The sequence below is a fragment of the Triturus cristatus genome, chromosome 11 (assembly GCF_964204655.1).
Source record: "Triturus cristatus chromosome 11, aTriCri1.1, whole genome shotgun sequence".
NCBI classification, from domain to species: domain Eukaryota; kingdom Metazoa; phylum Chordata; class Amphibia; order Caudata; family Salamandridae; genus Triturus; species Triturus cristatus.
The window spans coordinates 822,847,350-822,868,462 of record NC_140594.1 but is presented as its reverse complement, the minus strand read 5'-3'; the positions used below and the strand labels follow the sequence as shown (position 1 = coordinate 822,868,462).

Below are 21,113 nucleotides of genomic sequence, written 5' to 3'. Positions count from 1 at the left end.
GAACAAAAAAGGTGGCATATCAACCTTCTAGAGTTGCGAGCCATATTCTTGGCTCTAAAATCCCTTCGAACCATCATCAGAGGAGCATGCATACTAATACGAATGGACAATACAACAAGTATGCATTACTTGAACAAGCAAGGCGGGACAAGGTCAGCCCTGTTATCTCAACAAGCGCAAGAGATTTGGGATTGGGCGATTCGTCACAAAATCAGCCTCAAAGCCATTCATGTCCCAGGAGTCACCAATGTTCTGGCGGATTCCCTCAGCAGATCCACAACATCAAACCACGAATGGGAACTGCATCAACCATCCCTAGACAGGGTGTTTTGAAAATGGGGGCATCCCGATCTAGACCTCTTTGCAACCAGCCAGAACCGCAAATGCCCATTCTTTGCAAGTTAGGTTCCCCACAAAGACTCACTCAGAAATGCATTTTTGATGAATTGGTCACAAATATATGCCTACGCTTTTCCACCGATTCCGTTGGTTCCACGAGTTCTGCGCAAGATCAAGAAACAACCTTGCCGCATGATATTAATTGCTCCCAGGTGGCCTCGCCAGTACTGGTTTACGGAACATCTCCTCCTCTCGGAGTGCGAGCCCATCCAGTTCTGGCCAATTTTGAATCTTCTGACCCTCCAGAACGGACACATTTGTCATCCGGACCCAGCATTGCTGAGATTAGCGGCATGGCTCCTCAACACCTTGAATTTGCTCACCTAGATATTCATCCAGACTGTCAGGAGGTTTTGGCTAATGCTCGAGCACCTGCAACGATTAAAACTTACAAACTAAAATGGAAGAGATTTTGCATGTGGTGTCAGTCTGCCAATCTCCACCCTATTCAGGCAAGACCAGAACAAATTCCGCCATTCTTTCTACAGTTGGCAAGGTCCAGCCTTTCCCATTCTACTCTGAAGGTGTTCTTGGCTGCGATTTCAAGGTTTCGGCTTTATTCGAATAGTCATTCAACAATTTTAAGGGGTTGTTCCGGATGTTCCCTCCTATCCGAGGTCCACCTCCTTCTTGGCACCTTAATATAGTGCTTACACAACTAATGCGGCACCCTTTCGAACCCATTCACAAGGTGGATTTAAAGTTCCTTTCTTGGAAGGTTTCCTTGTTACTAGCTTTAACATCAACCAGAAGAGTTGGTGACCTCCAAGCGTTATTCATCCACCTTTTCTACAATTTACATCCAAATCTGTAGTGCTACGCACTAACCCAAAATTCATGCCAAAGGTCCCGGCGGATTTCCACCTTAATGAACCTATCATTTTAAAATCTTTTTTCCCAAATCCGCTCACGGCTGCAGAAAGGGCTTTGTATTCCCTTGACATCAAAAGATGTCTCAAGTTCTACTTACAACAGACAGCAACAATACGCAAATCAGACCAACTCTTTGTGGCATATGGCAAACCACGCCAAGGACATTCGGTTTCAAAACCAACCATTGCTCGATGGATCTCTGCTGCAATTTGCTTATATCATGATCAAGCGGGAAGACCATTGCAAGCAACCCTAAGAGCGCACTCTACAAGAGCAATTTCTTCATCCACAACTCTTTTTGCCGGTGTGCCTCTTCAGATCTGTAAAGCGGCGACATGGTACAACAGACACACTTTTACCAAACATTACTGTTTGGAAGCTGCAAGCGATGCAGATACATCAGTGGGACAAGCTGTTCTGCGCAATCTTTTCAAATAAGGTGAGCCTCTGTTCTCCCTCCTCCACTATGCTTTTCTATAAGACGCTTTTCCTTTCTATTTCTATCTTGAAATTGTTCTGCATATGTTGAAGCACACATGTATATAATGTATATTGTCTATGATACAAAAACAGCGTCTTATGAGCATGATGTTACGTACTGCTATCTACTCTGATTCAGGCATGTGAATCTATGAAAGACACCCCAAATACTGGAGAAGAACAATAGTTACTTACCTGTAATCTGTGGTTCTCCAGTATTGGTGTCTTTCATAGATTCACATGCAACCCGCCCTCCTCCCCTCAGAGGCTTTTCGGCTATTATGTATTGCTTCACTCCTGTGCAAGAAAATCTGAGAGCCTGAGCCTCTGAGGAGAACATTCTGGTGGATGCTGTCGCCTGATTGGCTGCAGTTTGGACTGTACATAATGACTGTGATAGTCATAGGTGTGGAAGTTTTTTCCTTGTAGCTTAGGCTACTTTACTTCCTGGTTTCAGGTTACCAAGGTTTTTTGGTTATTATATGCATGATTATTGCTTTCTATGTACCGTGGGACTCCCACTCCGACGACGGAGAATGATTCAGGCATGTGAATCTATGAAAGACACCAATACTAGAGAACCACAGATTACAGGTAAGTAACTATTGTTCTTATTAAACTCAGTTGTACTTTCAAATGTGTAACACATATATATTGAAATATAATTTATTTTGTTTTTATAGGCTGCTACACCGAACAGGTTTGCAGTGCCAACATACATGGTCCGGCAGCCTCAACACATACCATCGAGGTCTGTAATCAGAATTACATTTACTTGCTTGCGGTGAACTTTTACATTTCAGATGTACTTTAACTGGAATGAAAGTAGTCTCTTGATCAATTGTTGAAGCATATGGTGAATGTTTACAATACATTTGCAAACCTGTTTATTCTCTTACAAAACTGTGAGACATTTGTACAGGCAAGACAGCTGCAATACTTATGGAACACATTTTCATTATTGCCTGTCTGCGCTTGTTATAGTCTATTTTTGCTTTAAATCAGAATATCACCTTCTTACATTAAATTGAAAAGTCAAATAAATTTAAAGGTGGATTACTATGAAGCTCAACCAATTTTATTTCTTAGCAGTGGGATTTAGAAAGATCTTTGGACATACAGTAATTATTAAGTAGTTGTAAAAAGTTGAAGAGAAAAAATCAAAATCTGAAATGTGTATTTGCCAAAGATAAGGCAACTTTTTTTCTTGCCAGAAAAAGCTCAGCCCTGGAGTATTTATTCCAATACAAAAGAGGGCTTTCAAATATTTTATGCCCCCTTACCCTGCAGATGGTGCTTGAAATCAGGTTATATTAGGAGAATGCATCAGCCTTTAAATGGACAAATCCAAAGCATGGAAGACTTACAATCAGACACCGCAGCAGCCTCTGTTAAAAAAAAGTAAAATACAAACATTTAATGTTCTGAAGCAGATAACGTTTTTAATATTTTGTAAATGAGATATGCTTAGCAGTACAGTGGTCACATTACTATCAGAAAAAGCTCCCACGTGACCTATATTTCTTTTATTCAAAAGAAAAGGAATTACACATTGGCTGAGATAGATTTAAGCAATAACAAAATTCAGGAACATAACCATATTTATGAATCTTTACATCATTTATTCTTTTTCTTTATTTTATCAAAATTATTTTTATACTTTCTTTTACATCTTTTTTCATATAAAATCCATTTCATCAGTAATTACACACAATTTTGCAATCTAATGACATGACATATTCATATGTCAACATCTAGGGCCCCCGGGTAGAGAGATCAAGAGAAACAACCATTCAATCAAAACTGTCTCACATACATACCTTCTCAGCTACTCTCATACCACTCATACTGCATTCACTGAAACATATATCTGGAGGGTAGGGACAAAAGATTATTTTGAGTCTCCACAACCATTTAGAGCAACTGCAAACAGCAGGATCTGAACAGCATAGGTCGACACGTTTCGGTGGCTAGGAGAATGGATAACGCCACCTTCTTCAGGACCATCCAGAAATCAAACCAATCTCGCTAACCCAGGGGATACTACCACTATTGCTCCAACAAAGTTCTGTTATTGAGTATAAAAAATCTTTTTCTAGAAGCTGTGGTCGGATTCAAATTATTCTCTCATACGCTGTCTATTGGTTGAGGCATCAATGCAAATATATTATCGAGGGAACAATGTATCCTCAAAGATTCACTTCCGTGGAGTCTATAATTCATACAATATTATACTGGCCTCATCACGATTAAATGCTACGTACGGAATATTGGTCTCAGTCCCGAAGTGCTTCAGTCCACAGAAACAAGGTTTTCACGGGCTCAACATGAAGGCGACCAGAAAGATCTTAGCCTACGCGTAATTCATTTTCTTTTGGATAAAAGAAATATAGGTCATGTGGGAGATTTTTCTGATAGTATTATTGCCTTCCCCTCTTCTCCCTGACCTTAAACGTTTTTGCGCAGAGGGGGTCCCCTTATTTTGCATAGTAAAGTGGACACATGACATAACATTGTTTCTGTTTCTGCTGTCTGTTAAGTAGTTCCCGAAGCAAAGCTGGTTGTGGAGTGGTGCAGAGGTGTTTGTAGCTTTTGAGGTCGCTGGTAGTTGTTCTAGTGGTACCACCACCACCTTCTTCTGACAGTTTACCCTTCCAAGCCTGTATGAATCAAAACGTTTGACTGTCATCTTAAATGGGGACAATATAGTGAGGCAGCAGCACACTGAAACCTTTGACCACCAAAGTTACAGTCTCTCTGGAGTTCATTCCCTCAAGTATACATAGTGAGAAGGAATCCATTATGGTCACTGTTGCAAATGAGACCTGTAGATCATTAGGTCTAAAAGTGTTCACAGTTTGTGAAAGCAAGGGAGGTTTAAGATGGTTAGGTTTGCACCTTCCAAATACTCTAAGATATATCAAAAAGATCATGAAGTGGAATATACTTCCATTGCCCCAAGCATTTACTCAATCTCTGACATAATATTTTCCACACGCATGTCACGCAGGATAAGGAAAGAGAAAGGTTCATCACAATTAGAAAGTGTTCCTAGATAAAGCTTTATGTGAGGAAGCATTACGTTGCTAACAATTTTTTGCTTTCCTCTTTAATCAGTGCATTTATGTTTTGTCTTTTGATCCCTTGTGTCTAACAGAATTGCTGTTTCTCTATCTGAAAGAGACACGTTAGTGATAGATTCCTTACCTTAGAATATCCCCAGGTGTCAGACTGGATCTGGAAAGTTTTCATCAGCAGTACCCCGTGCACGTCGGTAGACGTCGTGATACGGCTCCATGTACGTCACTGGCATCGTAGCCGCCGAGATGACGTCATCAGAGCTACTTAGACTCGCCCATACGCGCTGACGTTAGTTCTTTCTTTTTCCATGCAGCAGCGCAGATCCGAGAAAGAGCGGTACCCCTAGTTAAAAGTTTTAACTTGGATTCTGACAACTTGTTTTGTCGTGTACTTGACTCCTGGTGCAATAGGGATGCCCGAGTTTAAGTCCTGTAGGGCCTGCCTTCAAAACATGTCGGTATCGGACCCTCATGACTTGTGTCTCTTCTGCTTCGGGCACGCCCATGACCCCGAGGCATGCCCCGATTGTCGGGCCATGGCGCCGAAAGCTTTGCGGGAGCGTTCCCGAAAGTTGTTGACGGTCCGACAATCGGTTCCACGCCGATCGAGGTCCCGCTCCCGTGGGAGGATGAGGGACCGGTCGCGGAGCCATCAGCATCGCTCGTCGGAATCGGGTACAGGTAGGTCTAGGCGCCATAAAAAGTCGAAGAAGCGACTTCGCTCTTCCTCTACCCCTCACCGGTTGCGGGACGCGGTGGAGGGGGCGGGCGGTGACTCCCCCGCAGCTCCGTTGGAGCCTCCGTTGATGCCTGTGGCCTATCCACTCTTTCCGGGCCCGCACGCGACTACGGACGAGGTGCAGGCCTTCATGTCGGCCTTGCACAATTTGTTTGCCCCGCCGGGTCCCTCCGGAGCTCCTTCGGGCCCCGCGGCTCCGTCGGAAAGGTTTGCCTCTGTGCAGCCGCCTCTGGCCTCGGCTACGCCGGCACCATACCCTGCGGCGCCTCGGCTCCAGCGTCTGCTCCGGCCTCGGCGCCGGCTCTGGCCTAGGCGTCGGCCCTGGATGCAGCTTCGGTGCTGGGCGCAGCGCCGCCGGTGATGCCGGACGGTGCTGACCCGGGACAGGTATCTTACCCTCCCATTCCATTTCTTGGAGGAGAGTTTATACCATTTCCCAGGGCACCTCTTCCTTCCCGACCTCTTCAGCAACCGGTGGACGAAGGGGAGTACTAGGAGGGGTCTGAGGATCCTCGAGGATGAGCCTGAATGGGAAGGCGATGTGGAGGGTCCAGTGGATCTGGATTTCTCTCCAAACCCTGGTACTCTGTCCCCTTCTTCCGTGGACACGGAGGAGGTTGGGACTTTTTCGGTGGTGTTGTGTAGTGCAGCTGAGGCTCTTAACCTCGAGCTCCCTTCTGTGCCTAATCTCCTGACTGAGGTCCTGCAGCCGCAGTCCTCCTCTGTGGAGCCGTTACTTCCCTTTAATGAAGCGCTTACTGATATCCTGTTGGACACTTGGATCAAACCTAACACAGGAGTTCCGGTAGACAAGGGTGTAGCGCGCCACCGGGCGATCCCAGCTTTCTCACACAACACCCGACACCTGAGAGTCTGGTTGTCCAGGCTTCTGCCTCGCCAAGTGCGTTCCCTTCTGCTCCTCCGGACAAGGAATCTAGGAAACGGGAGCAATTTGGGAAAAAGATTTTCACATCTGCCAGCTCTGGGTTGTGGGCAGTGAATACTGTGTGCCTGCTAGGCCGCTATTCCCATTCTGTGTGGGAAGCTGTGGCACAGGTACTACCTCAATGCCGTGTGGAAGCACGGGCGGTTCTCTCCCAAGCCATTATCGAAGGGAGAGATGCTGCAAAATGTACTATTCGTTGTGGGCTTGACACGGCCGATTCTCTCGTTAGGGCACTTTCCACAACTGTGGCGCTCTGTCGTTATGCTTGGCACAGAACTGCTGGCTTTAAGGACTTTCGGGCTACGGCCCAGTCCTTGGGTCTCGCCACCACGCGTACTTCCTCGTGATCCGCTTTTCCGTCCTTTCGAGGTCAAGGTCGGGGCGCCCAGGCACGTTCTTTTCAGACCCACAAGGCTGCGCAGCCACAGTCTCAGCAAAGCCGCAGATGTGGGACCCGCTGCGGTGGATCCCGGAGACAGCGGACGGGTCAGTTCACCACCTCCCCTGTCGCCGCCGCCTCTAAACCTTCCTAGTCCGGTGTTTCAGGCCCACCTGACGCCAGTGGGTGGCAGGATTCGCCATCACCTTCCCTACTGGCGCTCCATAACCTCGGACAGGTGGGTTCTGCAAATAGTCCGCAGGGGCTACTCCCTTCCCTTAGAATCTACCCCTCCACCCATGCCACCTCAGTACCACTGCATTTTCGGGGAACACTTGGCAATTCTCCAGCAGGAAGTTACGGCCCTCTTGGCCAAGGGGGCCATTGAGCGCGTTCCGATGCCAGAAGTAGGTTGTGGTTGTTACTCCCACTACTTCTTGGTTCCGAAGAAGGACAAAGGTCTGCGTCCTATCTTAGACCTCTGGAACGTCAATCGCTTCCTCCGGAAGGAGAAGTTCAAGATGCTCACGCTTGCTCAGGTCTTGTCTGCCCTAGACCCGCAAGACTGGCTGGTAGCGTTGGACTTGCATGATGCTTATTTTCATATCCCCATCCTGCCAGCCCACCGGCGTTACCTATGGTTCATGGTGGACCACAAGCACTTTCAGTTCACCGTGCTCTCTTTCGGCCTTACCAGCGCCCCTCGGGTGTTCACAAAAGTGATGGCGGTGGTCACAGCTGATCTGCGCAGATCAGGGGTTTCAGTCTTCCCCCATCTCCACGACTGGCTGTTAAAGGCGGGCTCGCCCGAAGCAGTCGTCTCCCACCTCCAGACTACGGCCGACCTCCTGTATTTGCTGGGGTTTTCCATCAACGTGCCAAAGTCGCACCTGATTCCCTCTCAGAAGCTCCTCTTCATCGGAGCAGTTCTGGATACGGCGCAGTTTCGGGTTTATCCTCCCGAACAGGGAGTTCGGGACATTCGGGCTATGATCTTTCGGCCCTGGTCCTGGGTTTCGGTCAGGAAGACCCTGAGGCTGCTGGGCCGCATGGTCTCCTGCATCCTACTGATCGATAATGCCAGATGGCATATGCGGGCTCTGCAGTGGGACCCAAAGTTCCAGTGGACGCAGCATCGGGGGAACCTGTCTGACTATGTCCAGATCTCGGAGGGCACTGCACAGGACTTGCAGTGGTGGCTCACGAACCAGCGTTGGGTCAGCGGCAGATCCCTCTCCCTTCCCCAACCGGAGCACACAGTAGTGATGGACGCGTCCCTCCTGGGACGGGGCGGCCACATGGGAGAGGCGGAGATCAGAGGCCTCTGGTCTCCGGCGGAGTCCACGCTCCATATCAACCTATTGGAGCTCAAAGCATTCCTTCCCTCTGTCAAGGGGAGAGTAGTGCAGGTGTTCACAGACAACACCACCACCATGTGGTACTGCAACAAACAGGGCGGGGTGGGGTTGTGGACTCTATGTTAGGAGGCTGTACGTCTCTGGATGTGGCTGGAAAGTCAAGGCATTTCCTTGGTGGTTCAACACCTGGCAGGTAACCTGAACGCCAGGGCAGACGAACTCAGCCGAAGGTGCATGTTGGATCACGAATGGCGTCTTCACTCGGAGGTGGTGCAAGGTCTCTTTCAGCAGTGGGCAGAACCTTGGTTAGATCTATTCGCCACTGATGATGGCTTCACCCCCCACTGTGCGTCTGATGGCAGACCCCCTCTTCCTGAAAGGCAGGATGCAGCCTTGTAAACAAAGTGCTTCAGGACCACACCGAACTGGTTCTGGCTGGTTCCGTGACTTGTGACTTTTGAGAACTAAGACTTTTGGGGTATAAATATCTGTGCAAAAACCTCTACATGGTGTGTTACTTCTGGATATCAAGACGAACCTCTGTCCTTGTAACTAGAGGGAAACGACTTTGAAACTTCGATCTATCTTGCTGAAGCAACTACCCAAGGGCCTGATTTGAGCTTGCTTTCTGCCGAAGTCTCAGGGACATTAGACTTCACTCATCAGCCTTCTGAATTCCTATTGAGGGGGATTCTACTCGCAGGTGAGGTTTGTGTCAAATTCCAGAGCCTCTGAGTCGACTGCGGGGAACGCGGGCTGAGAATCATCGCTATCACTATTGCGGGCCGCCGCAGCTGAGGAGCTTCTGCCGCTGAGAGCCCGCATTTCCTTGTGCTACAAGAATCATCGCTATCGCTTTTGTGGGCCGCTGCAGCCGAGGAGCTGTTGCCGCCGAGAGCCCGCATTTGTCCGTGCTACAACAATCATCGCTATCGCTATCGCTATTGTGGGCCGCTGCAGCGGAAGAGCTGTTGCTGCTGAGAGCCCGCATTTGCCTGTGCTACAAGAATCCTCACTATCGCTATTGTGGGCCGCTGCAGCCAAGGAGCTGTTGCCGCTGAGAGCCCGCATTTGCCTGTGCTACGAGAATCATCATTATTGTGGGCCGCCGCAGCTGAGGAGCGTCTGCCGCTGAGAGCCTGCATTTGCTTGTGCTACAAGAATCATCGCTATCGCTATTGTGGGCCGCTGCAGCCGAGGAGCTGTTGCCGCTGAGAGCCCGCACTTGTCCGTGCTACAACAATCATCGCTATCGCTATTGTGGGCCGCTGCAGCCAAAGAGCTTTTGCCGCGGAGCTGAGGAGCTGTTTCTGCTGAGAACCCGCATTTGCCTTTGTTACGAGAATCATCACTAACGCGACTGTGGCCCGCTGCAGCTGAGGAGCTGTGCTACTGAGTGTCTGCCTATAATCATCGTCTCAGGATCATCGTGAGCGCACGCCACGGACCGCCGCAGCTGGAAGCTGTGGCCGCTGCGAGTCCGCCTGTCATCATCGCGGCTCCCTCACGGGGCTGCGTGCCATGCCCCTTTAAACTTCAGGTACATTGTGCATCACCGGGTCACGTAGACCCTGGCCTCAAACTTAGTTTGTTTCACACGCTTTTGATTGCTTTTATTGCTTCTTAAGGGAATTCATATTTACGTGCATTGTGGCTTCTTGATCGCTTTTGAGCCGAGTTTTAAGCCTATATAAAGATACTTATTTTTCTATAACTACTTGTGTGGTGTCCCTTTGTAGTGTCGTCACTGTGTTATTGTGTATGGTCATAAATGCTTCCAAACTGCCTCTGAGATAGGCCTGTCTGCTCGTGCTACGTTACCACAGGGTTGAGCAGGGGTTATCAAAGGGTGTAGCCCCCTTACTCTGACTTAGGAAGAAGCGTCCCTATTTGGACATTGGCGCCAGCCACTGCCAACTAGAGATCCCCATTTCTAACAGTCATTTACATGCACATGCATCAACGTAGACTTTTGCGATTCCTTAATTGCAATTGTTAAGGAATCACAATTAAGGAATTGCAAAAGCCTATGCATGTAGGAATCGCTATAAAAATAGCGATTCCTAAACATTCCTTAATTGCGACTCACAAATTGCGAGTCGCCATTAAGGAATGCCGTCCGGAATAAATTGGAGATTGCATGAGCAATTTGCGAGTACCAGTTGGTACTCGCAAATTGCTCATGCAATTTTAAGGGTGCAATGGTGTCAAAATGACACCCTATTGCACCCCTGAAATTAATCTGTGCACATATGTTGCACACACATGCTCTAAGGGCATGTGTGTGCGCAGTATGAAACTTTGAAAAATGCACAAAAGTGCATTTTTTAAAGTTTTTGCAAATTACCATGAAGTTCAACTTCATGGTAATTTGCTCCCCCTATTAGCGAAATCGCAATTTTTTTTACTTTAATGCATTGCATTTAAGGAATCTCAATTTGGGATTCCTTAAATGCAATCGCAATTTAAGTAATCGCAATTTAGAGATTCCTTAAATTGCGATTTTTGCATTTGGGATGATGCATCCCAAATACAAAAATACCGGTCGCAAAGGGGCAGATTCTGAGAATCTGCCCGTTTGCGACCGGTTTTCCCTTTGATGCATGTGCCTGCAAGTTTTTCCCGCTCTCCCAATAAAGACAGTCATTCATGTGAAGTCCAATGTTATATTATATTATGTGTATTTGTAAAGGCACTACCACCCCGCAAGGGTATCCTAGCGCTGAGCAGGTGAGTGTGCCTAACCCTACCTCTGGTAGGTTTGTTAATTAAAAAGCCAAGTCTGCAGCTTCTTGCAGAATATAAGAAGATAGGAGAAGGCTCTGATGTGGAGAGGGAGGTCGATCCAAGCTTTAGGACCAATGTAAGAGAATGCCCGTCCTTCTGATCTGGTTCTGTGAGTGCGTGGAATGTGTGCGAGTAAGAGTCCTGCGGAGCGGAGGGGTCTGTATGGTTGGTGGAAGACGATGCGACAATTCAGATAAGTGGGGGGATTGTGTTGTGTAGTGGGGGATGGGTGTGTGTGTGTGTTTTTTGTGTTTTTAAATTGAGCATGTTTGTGTCTATGGAGCCAGTGGTGTGATTTGAGTTCTGTGTGGGAGGTTGAGGAACAGTCTGGCTGCTGAGTTCTAGATGGTTTGTAGTCTTCTAGTGAGTTTCTTGGTGATCCCAGTGTGGAGGGTGCTCACTGTGTGCCGGTGACTACGGCAAGAGTGACAGTTTTTCTAGTGTAGCCAGGGAGTCAATTGAGGATCTTCCTCAGCATCTTGAAGATGTGGAAGAAGGATGCAGTGATGTAGTTGACTTGTGTGGTGATGTCCAGTTTGCTGTTGATGATTATTCCAAAGGTCTTAACGTGGGTTCTGGGTGTAGGTCCCAGTTTGGCCAGCCACCAGTTGGAGTCCATGGGTGAGGTTTTCTTTCTGAAGATCACTACTTTTGTCTTCTCACTGTTGAACTCAAGACAGTTGGCTTTCATCCAGTTAGTGACTTTGGTCATGCAAGTGGTGAACTTGTTTCTTGTGTTTGGGGTCTTGTTTGAAAGGGAGAGTTTGAGTTGAGTGTTGTCTGCGTAGGAAAGGATGTTGATGTTGTGTACACAGTTGACATTGGCCAGAGGGATCATGTATTCATTGAAGAGGGTGGGGTAGAGCACTGAGCCTTGAAACACTCCTCAGATAAGTATGTTAGCTTCAGAGGAGTAAGGTGCCAGGATGACAGCTGTGTTCTGTCCGTTAAAAAGGAGCAGATTCAGCAGAGAGCAGGATGGGTGTTAGTTCTTCGTTAATTAGTAGGAGTCCTTTGGTGAAGGGTTAATTCATCTGCCATGAGTATTGAGGTGATTTTGTTACAGAAAAATCCAGAGAGCTTTGTGCATAGTCTAGTGAGGAGGTGATGTCGCTGGAGGCGGCAGGAGGTGCTGTGAAAATGTTGATGATGACAAAGATTTCCTTGCTGCTATTAGCATTGGCATTAATATAACCTGCAGGAGCTGTGAACTTGGTGTTCCATATCTGTTGATGGTAGATTCTAAGGGCTGATTTGAAGATGTCTTTATCTGCATTGTCTTGACTTGTTCTCCATTCGCACTCCAGTTTGAGGTGGCATTTTGTCAGCCTGAGTTCCTGTGTGTACCAGCTGGCCTGTGGTCTGCTCTAGCCTTTGGGTTGCGCTTGGGTTATGCTTGAGGGGAGTTAGGGTATGGGTGCATGTGGTGATCCAGCTATTGATGTATGAAGTGTGTTATGATCACTATCCATTCTCTCTATTACTGCCATGGCTACCCAGGAGGACAATTGGACTGCACTGATCATGATGTAAGCAATCCAACCTGTGGAGCAAATTCTGTTATAAGTGTAAGCCCCCAATCTATCTGATTTCGTCCGCTCATTAGATTCCCTAAGGCCATAGGATAAGGTCAGACTGTCCAGCTGTAGAGCAGTAGCAGTCCAACCTTTAAAGGGTGGAATTTCTAGTGCAGCTATACCTAGCATCTAATCCTCTTGTTCTGATAGGGACAATAAGTCATCTAATGGTTCAAATGTGGAATTAAAAACCCCCACTGTGATTACTGGGTAAATATCGGAATCAGTAGGAATAAGTCTCCACTTACGTAAAATGTCTGATTCGATATGTTTACTGGTGCTTCAATTGGAGATATTGAATAGTCTTAATGACTTGCCTGCAGCTAACGTTCGAGCCAGTAAATCCATCAAATTAATGGTAACTGCTTAAATTTACAAGCCAATGCAATGCTTACCCAGATTAATAGTCCCCTTGCTGGTCGACCTACTTGTTTATGAGATGCCTCTATGGTAAATGATATAATGCCGATCTATAAACTGGAGTCAATAGCCATATCTCTTAAAAGTGGCATACATTAAATGGATCCACAATTGCCCCACTCCTGATCACTGAGTTTGGCTTTCAAACAGGCAGCATTCCATGACAGGATGTTCACATTTGACCTAACATGTGCCTCAACCTTTCCCATTGTACTTTGCCTAGGAGGACTGTTTAGTTCCCACGGTTTCTCTGCCTGAGAGGGCAAAGCAACTGATCTACAAGTAATATCTAGTTTTGCTATTGAAATAAATGTTGAATGTGCAATGGATCATCCCCAGTTACTATCCCCTGCAAGCATTGCCCTGTGCTCGTCATGTCAAGTTGGGTTGTGCCTTGGTCACAACCATTATCAGCGTTTTTCTGGTGCGATTGAATATTGGATTCAGTTATTTTATGTGTGATCTTAATTGGGGTTTTATATTTAAGTTGAATGACAGTGCTGTTTTCGGACAGTGCATGAACATCTATGGCTTCATGTAGACATGGCAATCTAGACCCTGTGAACGTCTGCCAGTTACAATGTCTGAACGAATCCGTAAGTAACACTGTCAAGTGTTTCTTACCCAGAAGATAACCTACCCAGAAGATAACCTTGTTGATCAGTGACTTTTTGTCTTTGCTAGCCTGAGGGAGACGTTTAGGGACATTTATCATATATACTATCCCACCCTTTTATACGGGGCGATGTTCCGAGGTGTATTTGAGATGGTGGTCCCAGTGAATCCACCCTATTTGATTAGGCCTAGACCCATCTTTATTATGGGTATTTGTCCAGGTGGATCTCCTAGAGAAACTAGTTGCCATGTTTCCTGTAAAAGTTAGATCCATTGGCGCTCTGTTCAGGGCATTTTCTATTCCTTTGCTCAAATCATTTCCCTGCCGGCTTAATATATTTTTGTGAGGTGGGTTTAGGTGGAAGTAGTTGGCCTGAGTCTTCTATGTGATTATTCGCATGTAGGTCTTCACTTAAGGAGTTAAGTAGTTTCCTTGCCGACTCTTTACTTAGATTATTTTAGCATGGTCTTAAGCTCTGATACCTCTGCTTTGAGTAAAGGTTTTTTTTTTTTTTTTTTTACTTGTCCAGTGATTACAGCTTGTTCATCAGTGCCCTTGTGAGCTACAGTTTCTATCTGGGCAGTGTCATTGCTAGCTGAAGGAGCGTATCTATTACTACATGCTATATATTTAGACTAAGACCAGCTGGAGGTTGGGTCATTATTTGTGAACCGCATTCTGTGTGTAATGTTTGTGTATTTTCCATATGTGTGTTAGACGAAATAGCAAGATCTATGGTGCCTGTTGGATTTTTTGGGTTATTGTTTGTACAAATATTTACAAACATTTTTGGTACCCTAGGTAAGCTGCAGGATGGTTTGGGGACCTTTTGGAGATTCAGCAATGTTTCAACCTCTTCAATTAGAGTTCCTATAGCTTTTGCTGTACAGTTTTGGGAAGCATGTTTTGTAGTTCTTTTCAATTTAGTAAACCCCTGTGAGAGTTAGGCTGCCTTTCTCTTTACCATGGTGGGAGGGCAAGCCCTCATAACTATACGTTTCACCTCTAAGAAATCCATGAGCGATAAGGTCCAATGCAGTCAATTAGATCCTTTTTATGGCCTAAAAAAACCTATGAATAAAATAGTAGTTGATACAAATAAATATATGCAGCCAGCATAGGGGTTGCTCAGCCCAGCCTCTTCCAGGCGATGATGGGTGGAGAGGCCTGCCCTTGGCCCAGGCTTTGCCTGGGTGCCACCCGTGCACATCCCGCTCTGCCAGAGTTCAGAATGTGCTTTATAGTGTGACGGCTTGATGACTAGTACAGAAAAGATCACTGGGACTCAAAGTCCTGCTGCAGCAAGGCTTGTGTCCTGCGTTGCAGCATTCCAGATGGCGCTTCATAGCGCTAGGGTGTGATGACAGAAGAGGAGGGGCCCACCTCCTCTGCCCTCTCCAAGTGCAGAAAAGATCCCCGGGACTCGTAGTCACGCTGTGGCAAAACCAGTGTTGAGCTGTAGAAGATTTTGATGGCTTTCAGCAAGTCGCTAGTGTGCTCGGGCCAGTGCATGGAGAGGTCATAAGGCCACTCCTCTTCTGAGATGCTTTTCCAGCTGCGGCACGCGGTTCCAGTGATGGTAGGTCTGTGATGGTATGGGGTGGTTATACTGAAACTGATGAGGTCTTGGTCTGTCTAGCTCATAGATACTCAGTTTCTGACAGTGATGTTGTTGATTGAGGGGAAAATTGGTACCAATAGGTGGCCAGCAGTGAGGGTAGGTTTTGTAACTTGCTCAGTGGGGCCAAGGTTTCAGAGATTTTCTAGAAGAGCTGTAGAGTTTGGGTCGGTGCAGCCTTCTAGGTGAAAGTTAAGGTCTCCAAGCAGGATGAAGGTGCAAAATTGGTGTGGGTTCCTGGTGGTTTGTATACGAGGGTTCCACCCTGGGAGAAGTTGTCAGTGATGCGTATCTTGAACGTGAGGTGTTCTATGTAGCTGTTAGTGGTGTCCGTGTAGGTGGTGCATCTGAGGTTTTCTTTGAATATGATGGCAACTCCACCTCCGTGCTTGTGCTGATGGTTTTTCTTAACAATCTTTTAGACGGTGATGATGACTTGCATTGTTCGTTTCGGAGGTTGGGTGTAACCATGTTTCCGTGAGAAAGAGCATTTTCGGAAGATAGTCGTGCAGTTCCATATCTTCGTAGTGTGTTCGGTGAGCAGGTGGGAAGATCATGCATGCGCGTGTGGCGTGTTGTTTGCATGGTCTTTAGTGTGTATGAGCTGGTGGCTAATTTGTGTAAATGTGAGCAAGTGGTGTGCTGTTGATGCGGAAGTGGTGGGTGTAGGGTTGTGGGACAGTGCATAAGAACTTGCAGGAGGCACATGTGAACACTTCTTCCATTTTGTGTGGTGTGGCGGAAGTGCGGCGAGCGGCGGATGGGGTTTAAAGTATGGAGGCACGCAGCAGGTGAATGGTGATTAGAGGGAGAACCTAGGTCCCTAGCACAAGTGGCAAAGGGGTGCTGATGGGCTTGCCTTTGGTGCGCCAGCAGTGTGCGCCCCACTGCGGCCACCATTAAATAGGTCCTGGAAGGAGGGATAAGATTACAGTGGAGAGAGCGACCTCTGACCCTGTTCACCAGGCAGGTCGCTCCCCTCACCGCCACGCAGCCCCCTGTGTGACGCTTGCCGCTGCTTAAAGACCTGACTGCCTGCCGAGTGCCAGTGCCCCCCTTCTCTTTTGTACCCGTGTGAGTGCCTGCCTTCATTTGTGACTCCCTTTTGCCTCCTTGTGCCCTCGTTGTACCTGTGTATTCTGTATTTTGTATTTCGTTGCCCAGTGGTGCCCCCTTTCTCTTCTGTTCCCGTCCCTCGCTGCCCGCTTCCCGCCACCGGGTCCCGTAGCTCCGCCCACTCTCACCCCATTGGCCACCCCGCTCCCACCTCCCAGCTGCTCCTCCCTCCCTCTCCCACTCATATGGAGGCCGCGCAGCGGTAGAGAGAGCGACCTTTGACCCTGTTCACCAGGCAGGTCGCTCCCCTCACCGCCACGCAGCCCCCTGTGTGACGCTTGCCGCTGCTTAAAGACCTGACTGCCTGCCGAGTGCCAGTGCCCCTCTTCTCATTTGTACCCGTGTGAGTGCCTGCCTTCATTTGTGACTCCCTTTTGCCTCCTTGTGCCCTCGTTGTACCTGTGTATTCTGTATTTTGTATTTCGTTGCCCAGTGGTGCCCCCTTTCTCTTCTGTTCCCGTCCCTCGCTACCCGCTTCCCGCCACCGCGTCCCGTAGCTCCGCCCACTCTCACCCCATTGGCCGCCCCGCTCCCACCTCCCAGCTGCTCCTCCCTCCCTCTCCCACTCATATGGAGGCCGCGCAGCGGCCGCGCGCAGCGGGCGCGCCGCTGGCGCGCCTAAGGCAAGCCCGTCTGCGCCTGTCCGCGCTTGGACCGCGCCCAGCGCCAGACCCCCTGGCCCCCGCAGATGCCAGCCCACCCGCCAGACCTACAACGCCGCCACTCTCATCGCACTCAACACCGGCCGAATCCCCGGCTGCTGCCGCGCCGCCCCAAGACGCACCCACGGACCCTTCACCTGCCAGTCCTGCAAATTCTCCTGCATCCGGACCCGCACTACACCCGCCAAGCCAAGTACCAGCAGCAACCACCTGAAGTGCATCCTGCTCAACACCCGCTCCGTCCACAGACACGCCGTGGAACTCTGGAACCTGCTCGACACCACATCTCCAGACGTCGCCTTCCTCACGGAAACATGGATGAACGCCTCCTCAGCGCCCGACATCGCCATCGCCATCCCGGACGGATACAAGATCACCCGGAGGGACCGCATCAACCAGACTGGAGGAGGCATCGCCATCGTCCACAAGAACACCATCCGCATCACGACCAACTCCGACGACACCCTCACAGCCGCCGAACATCTTCACTTCCAGATCCACACCGACCCCAAGACCACACTCAGAGACACCCTCATCTACAGACCCCCAGGACCCCGCACACAATTCAGTGAAGACATCGCTGACTCCATCAGCCCACACGCCCTACCATCCGCTGACTACATCCTCCTAGGGGACCTCAACTTCCACCTGGAGAACAACAGCGACAACAACACCACCATCCTGCTGGACAACCTCGCCAACCTCAGACTCAAGCAACTGGTGAACACCCCCACACATTACGCCGGACACACGCTTGACCCAGTCTTCTCCTCCAGCAAGCACATCTCCTTCAGCCACTCCACCGGACTCCACTGGACAGACCACAGCTGCGTCCACTTCAGCTTCAGAAGAACCACGACTCACCACCACCAGCAACAGGCTCCCCGCAGGAGCTGGAACAAGATCACCTCCGACCAGCTCTCCACAGCACTGAGCCAGAACCCCCCCGCCAGCTCAACGGACCCCAACCAAGCAGCCAACAACCTCTCACAGTGGATCACCAACTGCGCCAACGACCTCGCACCCCTGAAAAACCATCCCAACAGGACCAAAAGCAAGACAGCCCCCTGGTTCAACGACGACCTCAAGAACTCCAAGAAGAACTGCCGCACCCTCGAGAAAGCCTGGCGAAAATACCCGACTACGGACAACATGAACACCCTCAAGCACGCCTCCTGCAAACACCACCAGCTGATCCACACCACCAAGAAGACAGCATTCAAGGAACGACTAGACAACAACGCACACAACAGCAAGGAACTCTTCAACATCATCAAAGAGCTCTCCAACCCCAGCGCCGAAAACAACGACATCACTCCCTCACAAGACCTCTGCAACTCACTGGCATAGTTCTTTCACCGCAAGATCGCCGACATACACAACAGCATCGGCACACAGACCACGCACCCAACCACCGAACCGACGCCCCCCACCATCACCCTCCGCGCCTGGACCCCGGTCAGCACCGAAGACACCATCCGCATGATGAACACCATCCACTCCGGATCTCCAACCGACCCATGCCCCCACCACATCTTCAACAAGGCCGACTCTGTCATCGCACCCCAACTCCGGGACATCATCAACTGCTCCTTCAACACCGCCACCTTCCCGGAGAGCTGGAAGCATGCCGAACTCAGCGCCCTCCTGAAGAAACCGTCAGCAGACCCCACCGACCTCAAGAACTACCGCCCCATCTCGCTCCTCCCGTTCCCTGCCAAAGTCATCGAGAAGACCGTCAGCAAACAACTCGCCACCTTCCTCGAGACGAACGGATCCCTCGACCACTCGCAGTCCGGCTTCAGAGCCAACCACAGCACCGAGACCGCCCTCATCGCAGCCACTGATGACATCCGAACCCTGCTCGCAACGGGGAAACAGCGGCCCTCATCCTCCTAGACCTCTCCGCAGCATTCGATACTGTCTGCCACCGCACCCTGGTGCAGCGCCTTCCGCAACATCGGAATCCAAGAGAAGGCCCTGGAGTGGATCATCTCATTCCTCGCCGGAAGAACCCAGAGAGTTCGCCACCCCCCATTCAGATCCGAGGCCACCGAAGTCATCTGCGGCGTACCACAAGGATCATCACTCAGCCCCACCCTCTTCAACGTCTACATGAGCCCCCTCGCAGCCATCGCACGCCGACACAACCTCAACATCATCTCCTATGCCGACGACACCCAGCTGATCCTCTCCCTCACCAATGACCCAGCCACCGCCAGAACCAACCTACACGAAGGGATGAAAGACGTAGCCGAGTGGATGACAAACAGCCGCCTGAAACTTAACTCCGACAAAACAGAAGTCCTCATCCTCGGACCATCACCCTCTGCCTGGGATGACTCCTGGTGGCCCCCCGCCCTGGGCAGCGCCCCCAGACCAACGGACCACGCAGGCAACCTGGGCTTCATCCTGGACTCCTCCCTCTTGATGACCAGACAAGTCAACGCCGTCTCATCATCATGCTTCAACATCCTTCGCATGCTCCAAAAGATCTTCCGATGGATCCCCACCGAAACCAGGAAGACGGTCACCCAGGCACTCGTCACCAGCCGTTTGGACTACGGCAACACCCTCTACACCGGAACCACAGCCAAACTACAGAAAAGACTCCCAACGCATCCAGAACGCCTCCGCACGACTCATCCTAGACATCCCCCGACACAGCCACATCTCCGGACACCTGAAAGACCTTCACTGGCTCCCGGTCAGCAAGAGAATCACGTTCCGACTCCTCACCCACGCACACAAAGCCCTCCACAACCTGGGCCCCAGGTACCTCAACAACCGCCTGACCTTCTACACTCCCACCCGCCAGCTACGATCGGCCAGCCACGCCCTCGCCGTCGTTCCACGCATTCGAAGAGCCACCATGGGAGGAAGATCGTTCTCCTACCTGGCAGCCAAGACATGGAACTCCCTCCCCATCCACCTCCGCCTCACCCAAGACCACCTCTCCTTCAGGAAACATCTCAAGACATGGCTGTTCGAGCAGTAGCGGACCCCCCTTCCCCCAGCACCTTGAGACCCTCCGGGTGAGTAGCGCGCTTTACAAATTTATTGATTGATTGATTGAGTGGGCAGGAAACCAGTGATGTCACTTCCTGTGCAGATGGATAATGGATGTTCCAGTGATGTAACTTTCTGTGCAGATGGAAGATGGGAAATTCAGTGATGACACTTTCTGTGCAAATGGGTAAGTTTTTGTTTTTTAGTTTTCTTCTTCCTTTATTCATCAGAAAAATTGAGTGAACCAAGACTTGTTTCGTCACAGTAAAAGTGTGACTATCATTCTGACATAATCAGATGCTGTACCAATTATAGGCCATGCCAAGGGTATACCACTCCCTAGTCCACTTCTGGAGACAAGATATGAGGCACCTTACACTTACTACAGCAGGTCGAGGATTTTAGAGAGGCTGCTGCTTATTTTTGGCACTCTTCCAGCTCCCTCTGCACCTTTGGCTCTAAAGATTCACAGTGGCCTCCAATCGGGCTCCCACCAGCAGATCCTTCCTCTGCACTATCCGATCTCCTAAAACCTGTCTCGGGTTCCATACTGATTACAGTGCTGGCTATCATTCCTGATCCAAGATCTGCATCAGTCCCTTCTTCATTGATGCCAATCCTGATATCACCAGTGCCGGAGGTGGATCCAGGGTTGACTCCGGTGTCCGACCACGAGCCAGATGCATCTCGTCCCTAACCGAGGTCTCACTTCACCTCGACTCCAGCGCATCCAGTTCTCATTCAGACTGATTAAGACAAATCACTTCTGCTGCCATGGAGCTTTTAGTTGCTCCACCAGCTTTTAGGTTCCTACTCTAACCAGCTTGCCACCACTTGGAGGTGATGAGATGATTACCCCCACAGCAGGTTTACAGGAGGCCAGTGGGCTTGATACTTCCCCTGATACAGGGTTGATGTCCCCCCTAATCCCCATCCCGCAACAGCAGAGAGTGCTACCATTGCCATTGTTATTGGACTTGATGCTGATGTCCTGGATTTACACTTCTTTTTGTTGAGGTTAAAGCAAATGTCATTACTGAAGTTTTTCAGGCTG

At 49.3% G+C, this 21,113-nt stretch overlaps 1 protein-coding gene across 1 annotated transcript in view; it reads left to right on the top strand.

The window, feature by feature from the left end:
- Positions 1–21,113, top strand: part of ADAM9 (ADAM metallopeptidase domain 9) — a 764,238-nt gene that overhangs the window by 712,794 nt on the left and 30,331 nt on the right. The window contains exon 21 of the mRNA XM_085634568.1: positions 2,436–2,503. Coding sequence (XP_085490694.1) covers positions 2,436–2,503 — 68 coding nt within the window. The remainder of the gene's footprint in view (positions 1–2,435; positions 2,504–21,113) is intronic.